At 38.5% G+C, this 13,564-nt stretch overlaps 1 protein-coding gene across 4 annotated transcripts in view; it reads right to left on the reverse strand.

Annotated features, from left to right (window-relative positions):
• Positions 1 to 13,564, reverse strand: part of LOC135468811 (nuclear hormone receptor HR96-like) — a 173,964-nt gene that overhangs the window by 124,150 nt on the left and 36,250 nt on the right. Inside the window, exon 1 of one of the 4 annotated variants that reach the window (XM_064747243.1) lies at positions 5,270 to 5,462. The exons of the other annotated variants lie outside the window; for them this stretch is intronic. Coding sequence (XP_064603313.1) covers positions 5,270 to 5,291 — 22 coding nt within the window. The 5' untranslated portion in view covers positions 5,292 to 5,462. Of the gene's footprint in view, positions 1 to 5,269; positions 5,463 to 13,564 lie in introns of those variants that run through there. 4 annotated transcript variants of the gene reach the window in all.

Here is a 13,564-nt window from a genome sequence, read left to right on the forward strand (position 1 = left end):
ATGTTCCCTATAGATGTACAGTCATGAAAATTGTGAGACCAATTGATAAAAACACTTTTTCTGGGACTAGGTACTGGGCTACTTACTGGCCTAGATACTGGTAAGAACCTAAGACAAAATACCTTGGCAAAAAAAAGATATTAAATCATCTGAGAAGTACGTAACATCTCTTCATTTTCAAAATATGTTCATCAAACTCTTTAAATTTCATGAAGATGTAGGAGAAGCTAAAGGTAAACATAAATCCTTCCATGTTCCTTCCACAGAACAGTAAAAACTGAACAGCTGGCCGCAACATAAAAGCTGATCCGGACACTTCTGCCAGTTTTCCCCCATTTAAAATACCTTACCTTGCAAGGTAACATTAAGCCCAAACCGGTGACTGCTGAGGATAAAAATTTATCAACTTTAACAAATAATCTAGTTCAACTTACTGATTAACTAAAAGTAAGAGCCTCTGGGATAAAGCTTGGAGGAAATCCTAAATACTACTGATCCCAATCTAGATACAGTAGCCAGTTCACCTAAAGCCATTAAATACATGAACCAAGTAACAACTTTTCCACAAAAGAAAAATAATTATGTTTTTCTATGAAGCGAAGTATATTTTATGACAAACTGCCTGAAGAACACCACAATGAATAATTCAAAACATAATGTTAGAGTTACATGTACATGAGCATGCAATTCTCAGCGCCTGTGTCGCCATAAGGAGAATGGCTATAAGGTCCTTTGTGCTCATCTTATTTCTATTGCCTCTGAGGGCATGGATAGCTTTAACAGGCAACACGTATCCAATAAAATCCAAACAGCAGCTACATGCATGACTTTCTCAAAGCCCCTAGTTAATTACATCCCGGCTATTGCCGGTGTGGCATACAGAACCTGTAGGCTGTGCGTGTGCAGTGTGTACAAGATACAGGACACAGCAGACTACATTAAACTGACATTTAGATATGTATAAATGGAAAACCATAAATAACACACTTTGTTTCCACACTGTGGAAAGCAAACAAATCACCTGTTGTATGTACATTCGTGTAAACAACTCGTGCACACACAAATATCTTGATGGCTTTTTTTTTTCTTATAGCCTAGTGAACTATATATATATATATATATGACTTAATACCTGAGTGAGGGATTGGCAAATGGGTGAGGGCACTGATACCTGCAGGCTATATAACTCTAGTATACGGGAACTGTGATGCCAGCTCTGCCTCACAAGCAAACTCCATGTCAAGCCATCTTGAACCAGTTCTTGACAGCAAATTCTTAAATTAAACCTGTTCACAAACTTGCTTCTGCCTTAAGGTCTTCCTTCTATCGTCTTCGTCTGTGTATATTGTAATACTTGACGCCAAATGGCACATCTGTTTATATTTGGATCAAAATTAACACTATGAAATAGAAAATTCTTGAAAATTTATTGTATTTCACCAAGTTTAGGACTTTCAACTGCCTTATTTTGCTTGATTCTGGCTGATTCATCAACTATAACCTGATAGGCCACTTAAGTGGGTTGTTTTTCATGAAGTTAAGATTAATCTCTAACCAGAAAAACTTTAAAAACTTTGAAAGTGCGTTTTTATATAATAAACTTCAGGTGAAAATACAGTATAGGTTGAACACACTATAAAATATTTATCATTTGGAAAATAGTTTTAATAAGCTTCCTAATCCAAGTTCACAATAACATGCAACCTTTAGTACTGTTATTACTGTAAAATACTAAATCAGCCTAATCAAAAATTGTTTTCTATCCCCATTTTTAGTTTTCAGCACACTGTACATGTAGTCAATGATTTACTTCTACAACACACTGTACATGTAATCAATGATTTGCTTCTACAACACACTGTACATGTAGTCAACGATTTATTTCTACAACACACTGTACATGTAGTCAATAATTTACTTCTACAACACACTGTACATGTAGTCAATAATTTACTTCTACAACACACTGTACATGTAGTTAATGATTTACTTCTACAACACACTGTACATGTAGTCAATGATTTACTTCCACAACACACTGTACATGTAGTCAATAATTTACTTCTACAACACACTGTACATGTAGTCAAGGATTTACTTCTACAACACACTGTATATGTAGTCAATGATTTACTTCTACAACACACTGTACATGTGGTTAATGACTTGCTTCTACAACACACTGTATATGTAGTAAATGATTTACTTCTACAACACATTGTATATATAGTCAACAATTTACATCTACAACACACTGTACATGTAGTCAATAATTTACTGCTACAACACACTGTACATGTAGTCAATGATTTACTTCTACAACACACTGTACATGTAGTCAATGATTTACTTCTACAACACATTGTATATGTAGTCAAGGATTTACTTCTACAACACACTGTACATGTAGTCAAGGATTTACTTCTACAACACACTGTACATGTAGTCAAGGATTTATTCTACAACACACTGTACATGTAGTCAAGGATTTACTTCTACAACACACTGTACATGTGGTTAATGATTTACTTCTACAACACACTGTACATGTAGTCAAGGATTTACTTCTACAACACACTGTACATGTAGTCAATGATTTACTTCTACAACACACTGTACATGTAGTCAATGATTTACTTCTACAACACACTGTACATGTAGTCAATGATTTACTTCTACAACACACTGTATATGTAGTCAATGATTTACTTCTACAGCACACTGTACATGTAGTCAATAATTTACTTCTACAACACACTGTACATGTGGTTAATGATTTACTTCTACAACACACTGTACATGTAGTCAAGGATTTACTTCTACAACACACTGTACATGTAGTCAATAATTTACTTCTACAACACACTGTACATGTGGTTAATGATTTACTTCTACAACACACTGTACATGTAGTCAAGGATTTACTTCTACAACACACTGTACATGTAGTCAATGATTTGCTTCTACAACACACTGTACATGTAGTCAAGGATTTACTTCTACAACACACTGTACATGTAGTCAATGATTTACTTCTACAACACACTGTACATGTAGTCAATGATTTACTTCTACAGCACACTGTACATGTAGTCAATGATTTACTTCTACAACACACTGTACATGTAGTCAATGATTTACTTCTACAGCACACTGTACATGTAGTCAATAATTTACTTCTACAACACACTGTACATGTGGTTAATGATTTACTTCTACAACACACTGTACATGTAGTCAATGATTTACTTCTACAACACACTGTACATGTAGTCAAGGATTTACTTCTACAACACACTGTATATATAGTCAAGGATTTACTTCTACAACACACTGTACATGTAGTCAATGATTTATTTCTACAACACACTGTACATGTAGTCAATGATTTACTTCTACAGCACACTGTACATGTAGTCAATGATTTACTTCTACAACACACTGTATATGTAGTCAATGATTTACTTCTACAGCACACTGTACATGTAGTCAATGATTTACTTCTACAACACACTGTACATGTAGTCAATGATTTACTTCTACAGCACACTGTATATATAGTCAAGGATTTACTTCTACAACACACTGTACATGTAGTCAAGGATTTACTCCTACAACACACTGTACATGTAGTCAAGGATTTACTTCTACAACACACTGTACATGTAGTCAAGGATTTACTTCTACTTCTTTTATCACTCAGCCATGCAAATTCTATCAAGAGGCTACCAACTTTAAAATAATTTGCTTCTTGGGTTTTTTTTTTCAATAATGCAAGTTTACTTCATTTACCAGTTAGTGAGAGTTGCCATAATTTGTCAATTCATCAAAACATTTAAAGCAACTTGAAGGAAAAGAGAAGACTTCAAAGAGGGAGAGATTTAACAGGGCTTTCTGTAGGGGTGCCTAAGACTGATACAATGATATGCAAACGCCATGCAATCTGATTACTGGAGTGTGACTGGCTTGGATAGACCTTCCTAAGTGTAAGCCTTAATCAATAGGTATATTACTCATAATTACTATCTGCCACTGTTATCCCCTATATCAGACAGTTAGCAGTCTTAAATCCTCACCCAGACAGCCAGCCTTTTCGATCCCCTGGGTGCAGAGAAAATGTGGGAGCTGCATGGGGCAGCATTCTGGGCCTCATTGTATTTCAGTCTAATAACCTCAGTAAGGGCAGCAACATGAACAGTCTGGCAACCACCCAAATATGCAAGAGGCAAGAACCTCAGTCCAAGTCCACAAGCTGGCTGGCTGGCGGAATAAGGAGGCAACATTCTCTGTTCCATTCACAAAATACTCTATCCACCATGATCAATTTTCTCACCGATACAACATTTGGAAAACAAACTTTAGGGGCAGACAACATGTTTGTATATTCTACAGGTGTCTAGGCTACTTCTAAGTGGCGGGAGCGTATGGCTGTGTGCGCCAGGGTAGGACACATGCTACAGCTCAGCAGAACAGAGTATGTCTACCAGCCTCCCCTTCTCTGGCAGCACATCTGGCAATGATCACCATTACAAGACATTCAGAGGGAAATGGAGGGAACTCTGTTACATGATTTCCAGCCATTATTTTTCAAGTAGTTTGTGAACAGGGGTTAAATAGCTGGGTTTCCTGCTCCTGTAGTCAGAGGCTGCTGCTTCTCTTCAATCAAAGCCATTGATAGCGGCCTAAAAAGCCAAGTTTGATATCAACATTAGCAAATACACTCTACCCACTGAGCCAATACACAAACTAAGGTTTTTGTCAACTGTCTAAATATGCTCTCTATAATATAGACTTGGTGCAAACTATCAACAGTCAGCACAGTTGACACAGCTGAATGGAATCAAGTACAATATGCAACAAGCATATATACATTGCATATACACATCAACTTTTATAATTACACAAATATCTGTAATTCGGACACTGAATAAATGTCTTATCAACATTATTTATCCATCATCAGGGAAGTGAAGCAATTTCAGAATAACACATCATTAGGACTAACATAGACATCATGCTACACAGGAAAGCCAGATCCCATTAAGTCAGTATCATGAAATGTTTTCACAGGAAAACATACAGATTCTTACGCACCCTCCTCCCCAAAAGATATCTATATATGTACATTATAAAATAAATACATCAATAAATAAATGAAGAAAACGCAGAAAATAAGTTTAAAGGGTCATGGATATGAAATCAATTTTCCACCAAATATTGACAAAACTGTTGTCAATTTTGGTAAACAGATAAGAACAGGTGAGATTACCTGAGACATGTACAGTGACCATGATGAGGTGAGATACTGACAAGGTGTGTCCAGGTAAGACCAGTAATCAACCAGAAGAGGGAAGAGAAGGGTCACACTGCCAGGCTGTATATCCTATCAACGCACAACTCTACTGCACTGTGCTCCACTTACTCCAATCTGACCAAGTTTTGTGAGGGGAGGCTCAGTGGGATGTTCCTGGCTAAAAACAACAACAGTGCCTAATACTAACTGTTAGCCTGGCCCTGGGAGCAAGGAATCAGTGACAGAGGGGGAGAAGTAAGCGGTCTGTTAGGTGTTGACTCACCCACACCAGACAGCTTCAGTACAACCTCAGTACAGCCATGCAGCCAGCCCAATTGTTCTACACAGCTCCACACTGCCAGCTTAACCAAGGAAATTCAAAAAGAAACAGCCAGTGAGAACCAGATGAAGTTTCAAATGTCGGCTAGGTTTTGTGAGGCTTATAGCCACATTCCTGTGTTCTTTGGACTCTTAAAAGGGAAAGGGGGGTAAGAAACAGAGCCGTTATGTGGGGGTTAGAGTGTAGGGAGAATGAACAAGGGCAGGTTTTTCTTGAGAATCACTGAAGATGGTGGGGTTGTCCAGGGGTAACCTGTAGACTTTGTACTCGGCCCACGCTATACCCCTGCTAATCAACCAGGCTAATCTGGTCAGGATAAAACCTCTTTGTTAAGATGGGTCATCTGACACTGTAATATACACCCTAAACTCCTCACCTCTTCACTCCAAAAAATGTACAGAATCTGCAGGCAGACTGACTTGTCAGCTCAGAATTAATGTGTTTATTTCTATTCACTCTAAGCTAGGAATTCTGTAGAGTAGAACAATGGGAGGACTGATTTATTGTACAGCAGTAAATAAACTATGTAAGGTCTCCTTAGAGTTGTCTCATTTCTTTTTTCTGTTTGCATGGTCTCTATTTTATGGAACAGAGAATTGAAATAAAATATAGGCTGATATACGGCAGTACTAGTTAGCCAATGACTGTGTAGCTTGGCATAGTGGTATCAAATAAGGAGGATATAACCCAGCAGCTGTCACAGAAGGTTCTGCTGTGGTCTATGTGCCAGAGTCTACCCCCAGATTCTTATGTTAAAATACAACCAAGCTAGTGCTTGTAAAGGCGGGAGATATCAAGCCATTCAGCACAGCTACCAACCTGTTGTACAGACCTGGAGCTTTCAGGAAAGTTGTTCAACCATACACCACCATTATTTACTTCTCGAGGACCTTAGAGAGCTCACTGTGTCACAAGTATAACGCCAAATAAACACAGTATGAAAATTGCTTACAATACCGTGATGAATTAAACTGGTTATATCAGAGCTAGTTCTCATTCAGCCAGAAACCACTTACATGTATACATAATATACAAAGGTAGGCGTCTTGTACATTTACCTTCTTAATTTGATTAAATTCAGACTCTGGCTAAGGATTAATCGCAGAGCTTTTCTGGACATTTAATGTCTACCAAGTCTAATGTCTTGAGATGCTATTCCTCCTGAACCAAGGCCAGTAGTGCCTGAGTAAGTGTTAAGGGTGCAGATAATCATGGTGTGTGTGTGTTAACAGAACAAGGTGGTCCTTGTACAGGGGCGCTAGCTGGTGGCACTGTCAATAGATTGCCTGGTGTACTCTACAATTTTCTGGGGGTAATTTCCCCCCACCTGACATGGGCCCAAGCCCAAGATTTATGAGGCGAGACCCTTACCTAGAATAAGCTTAGTTATGTGAAAAGTGTGAACACAGTTACTGATTACAACCCACCGACTTCCACTTAGTCCACCTTCATGCACACAAGGGTCTGCCAGTGTGGCTTTGGACCAGTGCACGTGCTCACTGCTTGGTGACTGATATGTAACGAATGCTTACAACAACACAACACATTCTGTATCTATATCTATACTCTATGTGGAACAAGACATTACACCATGGTTTAACTGTTATGCCTACTTGCACTAATAATTTATATGTAGCCAGAGTGTTTTTTTTTTTACATTTTAAGATCATGCCTTATCTTTTTACGATGACATCCTGCTACTTCCAACCATGTATTTTATCAACATTAATTGCTATACTTTTTTTAAAATTGTGATTCTTGCTGGTGAAGTCAAAAGTTCCATTAATCTCTAGCATTATTATGTCATCTGCATAATATTATAAGGTCACAATGACAGTGAAAATGAAATGTTATGACGCATGAGCAAATCTGTCTGAACCTCAGAACAAAACCAAGCTGACAGCTTCACAGAGGTGAACAAAACAACAATTAAATTCTTTTCTTTTCTTATCAACATGCTCATTGGGTTCCTTTTGTTAAAATACTACAGCTGGTAAATGAGACATTAACATAGTCAACAGAACCTCGTCCCTGATCCACAAGGAAGCTTTCGTTTGAACACCTGCTAATACAACCTCTACGCTTAAAACCTTAAAAAATTGACACAACTATCAAATTAACAGTTAAATCTATCTCAAAAGTGAGAGGCTGGCCACCACTACTTTGCGACAGTTTGGTAAAGATAAAACGTCAATCAAGAAAACATTATACCATTAAATCAGCCTAAGATCAATCTGACACCACCTAACAGAATTACCATTCCATTGGCTAGTAGCTGGTATCAGCAAATGAGTAATAAGCCCTGTACTAGATCAATATAATGAGGGAGTGACTTTATGCCGACATTTATATTCTACATGATATATACAGATATGGTACATAAATGTGCACTGAACCTCAGTATGTGAAAATGCTACATCTGAAATACTGACATGAATGTGTAGAACCCGATTTATTTATTTTACTCGTGTTTTACAATGCACTTCAGAATGTATCACTTATATGAGGGCAGTCAGCTGAACAGGGGAAACCACAATCAGCCCTAGGTTGTTGACAGACCTTCCCAATTACGGCCATAGAGCAGAACCAAAATGGATAGAAAGTAGTTCAAACAGCTTACATTAAAATGAAAAAAAAAAAAAATGGTCAAACTTCTTCAATGTATGGAACTGTTTTAAACACAGCTTAAGGTTCAAAGGGCAGATTCACAGTAATATTCTTCTAGGCTCCTCCAGAAATAGCAAAGGGAAACCACAAAATATGCCGCTATCCTGGATGTGCCTATGATGTAAACGCTTTCCCAGTTCATGTCTACTCGACCTTGAGAGTCAGGAAACCATCATATCCCCGGCTACACAATGTTAACTGTTACAGGCAGGATACTGCTCCCACCACAGTCGGGGCATTTTTAACTCCTACTCAGGACGAAAGCAACCACTTTCAGAAAAGAGGAAGTTAGAGGGCTCTTGAGATGGATGAGGCTGAATGTGTACCTTGAGCTCATTGCACAAGAATCTCTTCCTTCATTCTCACTGTACACAAATATACATATACATAGTACAGAAAGATTGCAACTGCTCCCCAGATGATCACAGACTGTTTCACCAATGCCTACAGAGATCACTCCTTAAATGATCATCACAAATGTCATTGTAAAAATAACATGCTTCAATGATCATCAGAGATACCAACATCACTGCATTGCTTATGGTCACAGATGTCAAAATCTCACTGATTCATCAAACCCTAATTCATTTTTTCCACATTTAAAAGTAACTCTGAGCACAATTACAAATACATCTATACGGTTCAACCATGGAAGCAAAACTATGCAGGTAAGGTTGACCAGCCTCCAGCCTCCAGTTCAAGATTGGCTGGATTGGCCAGCTAAACCATGCAGGTAAGGTTGACCAGCCTCCAGCCTCCAGTTCAAGATTGGCTGGATTGGCCAGCTAAACCATGCAGGTAAGGTTGACCAGCTTCCAGCCTCCAGTTCAAGATTGGCTGGATTGGCCAGCTAAACCATGCAGGTAAGGTTGACCAGCCTCCAGCCTCCAGTTCAAGATTGGCTGGATTGGCCAGCTAAACCATGCAGGTAAGGTTGACCAGCCTCCAGCCTCCAGTTCAAGATTGGCTGGATTGGCCAGCTAAACCATGCAGGTAAGGTTGACCAGCTTCCAGCCTCCAGTTCAAGATTGGCTGGATTGGCCAGCTAAACCATGCAGGTAAGGTTGACCAGCCTCCAGCCTCCAGTTCAAGATTGGCTGGATTGGCCAGCTAAACCATGCAGGTAAGGTTGACCAGCCTCCAGCCTCCAGTTCAAGATTGGCTGGATTGGCCAGCTAAACCATGCAGGTAAGGTTGACCAGCCTCCAGCCTCCAGTTCAAGATTGGCTGGATTGGCCAGCTAAACCATGCAGGTAAGGTTGACCAGCCTCCAGCCTCCAGTTCAAGATTGGCTGGATTGGCCAGCTTCAGGGCTTCACAAGAAGCATAATTTTTTCAGCCAACACAGAAAAATGCCTTCAACATATGTTTGAATGAATACTGTGCAAACATGCATAAAGGTTGAAGAAATACTGTAATCCATGTACACATAAATGGTATAAATTGGTATAAACCATAAATAGTTTTATCTGATAGGATTTCCTACCAAGAATAAATTGTGCTCTGTACGTTTAGAACAAGTATTTTTAAATATTGTTCACTGGTTGCAAAATCTGGTAGTAGTTCAGTAGATTACTTGGGCTAGACAAGCATCTTCATGTTGTGAGTTTAAATAAGCCTTCAAACTGCATTTTCCCACATCTCAATATCAGTGTCAGAAATCACTTCTGTTGGGTAAGTCCTTGACATTATACAGTCAAGTACAAATATGTCAGTAAAGTATTAAAGATGAGCAAGCTCAAAAAATGCACTTGTTCACCGGCACAAAAATCATTCCCAGCTAAAAATTACACACAAATAGGTCATTAAGAAGATATGGTGTGTCGTCCTGATCCACACAGGAATAACCAATGTTCACGTAATACTTAGAGCTTCCAGTGCCAATTAACCTCTGTATACAGTGCTTGTATGTTAACATCTGGTGATCCCTCAACAGATCTCTGTATACAGATAGCTGCATATGTAATCATACCTACTTCAAATACACAGCTCCACGTGGATATACTGTCAATACTGCTATAGGAGGTGGTAGCAGTATAAGCATGTGCATGACTGGTTTCCTGCTGTGTAACTCTACACTGGGACTACAAGGTTGTGAGTTAAACCAGGTGAGGGTGGGGATTAGCATGATGGGCACCAAAGGCAGAGACTACACCCACCTCAACACCCACTGTACCTGTTTAACTCACAGTCGGTTTACTACTGCTAGGTTCAATGATATTGTATAATCAAAACAACACAGCAAAGCACTCTCATATTGTCAAACAGATATATTTATTTATTTATTTGATTGGTGTTTTACATCGTACTCAAAAATGTTTCAATAATACGATCGCATGAGGATGAATGTGTGAGGAAACTGGGCAGAGCCCAGGGGAATGTTATCACACCACGTGGCTGAATTAGCCATGTTCTCATCCCCCTCAGCAAATAAAACTAAATCATTCGCACAAGACACTACAGTCATATATAATGCAGTTCCTCCTCTTTTATCACTTTTACTGCTAGATTTAATTGAACTTTTTTGGTAAATTCATACCAAACATAAAAGCTGTAACCACATTTTTCAGGTAAAAGAAAAAGAAAAACACTACACTGAACAACAGATGACCAGGGTACCAGTATACATGTATATCATTATCATTTACATGGCCTCTGCAAGTCACAAAGGTCATCTGGTCTTTACCAGAAGGGTTTTTTCAGTCAGATTTGTCTTGCCAAGTGAAAGGGCCTCTCGCACTGCTCTTTTAAACACCTCTGAAAACATCACAGTAGTAGAAATAAAACAGATACAACAGCGTGGTACATGTAGTGATGATTTATAATGAAACAAAATTAGAGGAATTTAGCATCTAAAACAAATATTCACATCTCAACACACAGTATAAGTTTACAACAGGAAGTAAACGTCCCTTTACCTACCTCAACACATACATGTATATGTGCATGACAATAAAACAACTGAACTATTTCCAAACTGGCTATAGTTCAAACCCTATGTAAAATTACCTGACTATTTTCTGCTTCTTGGCTACAATCTAACCACACTTAAGATTCAAGTTTTACATTTGCATCCTTTTTTCAGCACATTGCCCATATGCTGCATAATTATGGCAAACAGTACAGGCAGCTGAAGAGGTCGGGAAGGGTGACTGACATGACCTGAAGTACCCCTTACTACAGAGGCACAAGGAGGTAAATCAGGTCAGATGAGGATAGCTTGGGAATGAGGTGTGGAAGAAGAGGATGAATGGGTGGGGTGGCGTGGGTTGGGAAGGAGGGGGTGTAAGAGCTAGACAGATATTAGTATTCCTTCCAAGTCTTTCTCTGGCTGTAGAGATATGTGGGTGGGTGCACTGAGTCTGGCCGCACCATTATCCCCTGTGCCCCTACACAAAAACAAACTTTTGCACATGATTTGCTGTGTATCTCCTAAAAACTGTGTAACCTAAGAGATCTACAAACCATCTTTCATTGTCAAATTACAGTTATCATTCTAGTATTTCATTCATGTCATGCTAGTCCCACCCTTTATAGCTGCCATAGTAGATATTACAACACCATGTCATGCCATCAGAATACTTGTTTGTTTGGCTTGTACATTCTACTGATGAAGTCATGTAACACATTAAACTAATCAGTGCAAAACACAGTTTCACTCATACATGATGAAAGCAACTGAAATGTGACCTGAAACTTACATTTTTGTGTACACTGTCTTCATAAGTCAGCAAGCATTTATAGCTTCAGCTAACATCCACATGTGTCAAGTGATTATCAGCTAATTGATCTGATTACAAATGCACGAATGCAGGCCAGAAACTTTTCTGGCTTCTTAGCCATCATTTCATTCACCATTTATGTTGAAGTTTAAAGATATTAACTCTGTACTGGTGCATAATGAGTGTGTTGTCATACGTTTCTGTTATCTATTCATATCAGCCCGTCAGCATTCTGTTTACCTAACGATGTTACAGCAGTCACATGAATGACAGATCAACAACTCAGGCCAAAATAGTGATGTATCAAAGCCACACTATGTCTGCAGCAAGTCCCCTTGCACACACACACATATATATGCACACTATGAAAAATGGTTTTTACATTGATAAATATTTACTTCAGTATTAAAGGTTATTTATCAGAATCACTCTATAAAGGTACATGTATTTATCAGAACAAGAAAAAATTTCATTTCACAATATACATATAGTTGTGATACAATCTGAGGAAGAAAATTATACTGGTGATGGAGATCCTAAAACACCCAATTTCAAATTATTACATATGATAAGAATTAGGTAAATTATATGTGGGTGATAATACAAGCATTTCCCTTTGGCCATACACTGAGAGATCACTAGTGCAATAACCTTATATGCTAGGCTCACAATTTAATTTCCCCCAAATCATTTTACAAACTTTGAGAAAGTCCTGTTTGTGACAGATTAGCTGAGTAGAAAAGTTCACACAACAAGCACCTATTACAGTCAATGAGTGTTATTGTACAGGTATAACCTGTGGCAGAAGGTATACGTAACTACACGGACATGTATACCTTTGCACAATGACTGTCGCTACATAGGTACATGAAAGTATGAACACGAAGACGTGTGAACATATATATACATACCTCCAATACCTGTAACTACACCTTAATTAGATGTGGCTGCCAAGGTACATTTATTACACATGACGACAAGGTGTATATCCAACCACTAACTGTAACTACACCTGAAGTGACTGTGGTTGTACATCTGCAGTATACACAGAGATGTGCCTAAACTTATGTATATGTACAACCAATACCTGTAACTACACCTTAATTAGATGTGGTTGTACAGTTACAGTGTACAAGGAAACTTGTGCTGATGCACATTCAATACCTGTAACATGTACACCTGAAATGACAATGACTGTACAGGTATAATTATTTGATTGTTGTTTTGTGCCATACTCATCAATATTTCCCGTATACAACAGCAGGTATAGTACACATGAAGACAAAGTGTAGATGAAGGCATACACAACAAATACCTGTAACTACACCTGGAGTAACTGTAATTGTACAGGTACATTATATACATGTACATGAAGACAAAGCGTAGATGAAGGTACACACATCCAAATACATGTAACAACACCTGAAATGACTATGGTTGTACAGGTGAAGTGTACATGATGTGTGTACGGGTATGTATACATAACCCAATAGCTGTAACTACAAGACCCGGCCAGGTGAACCAGTGTAAGAGCCCCAGGGA

This window comes from Liolophura sinensis, chromosome 6 (genome assembly GCF_032854445.1).
Source record: "Liolophura sinensis isolate JHLJ2023 chromosome 6, CUHK_Ljap_v2, whole genome shotgun sequence".
Taxonomy (NCBI): Eukaryota; Metazoa; Mollusca; class Polyplacophora; order Chitonida; family Chitonidae; genus Liolophura; species Liolophura sinensis.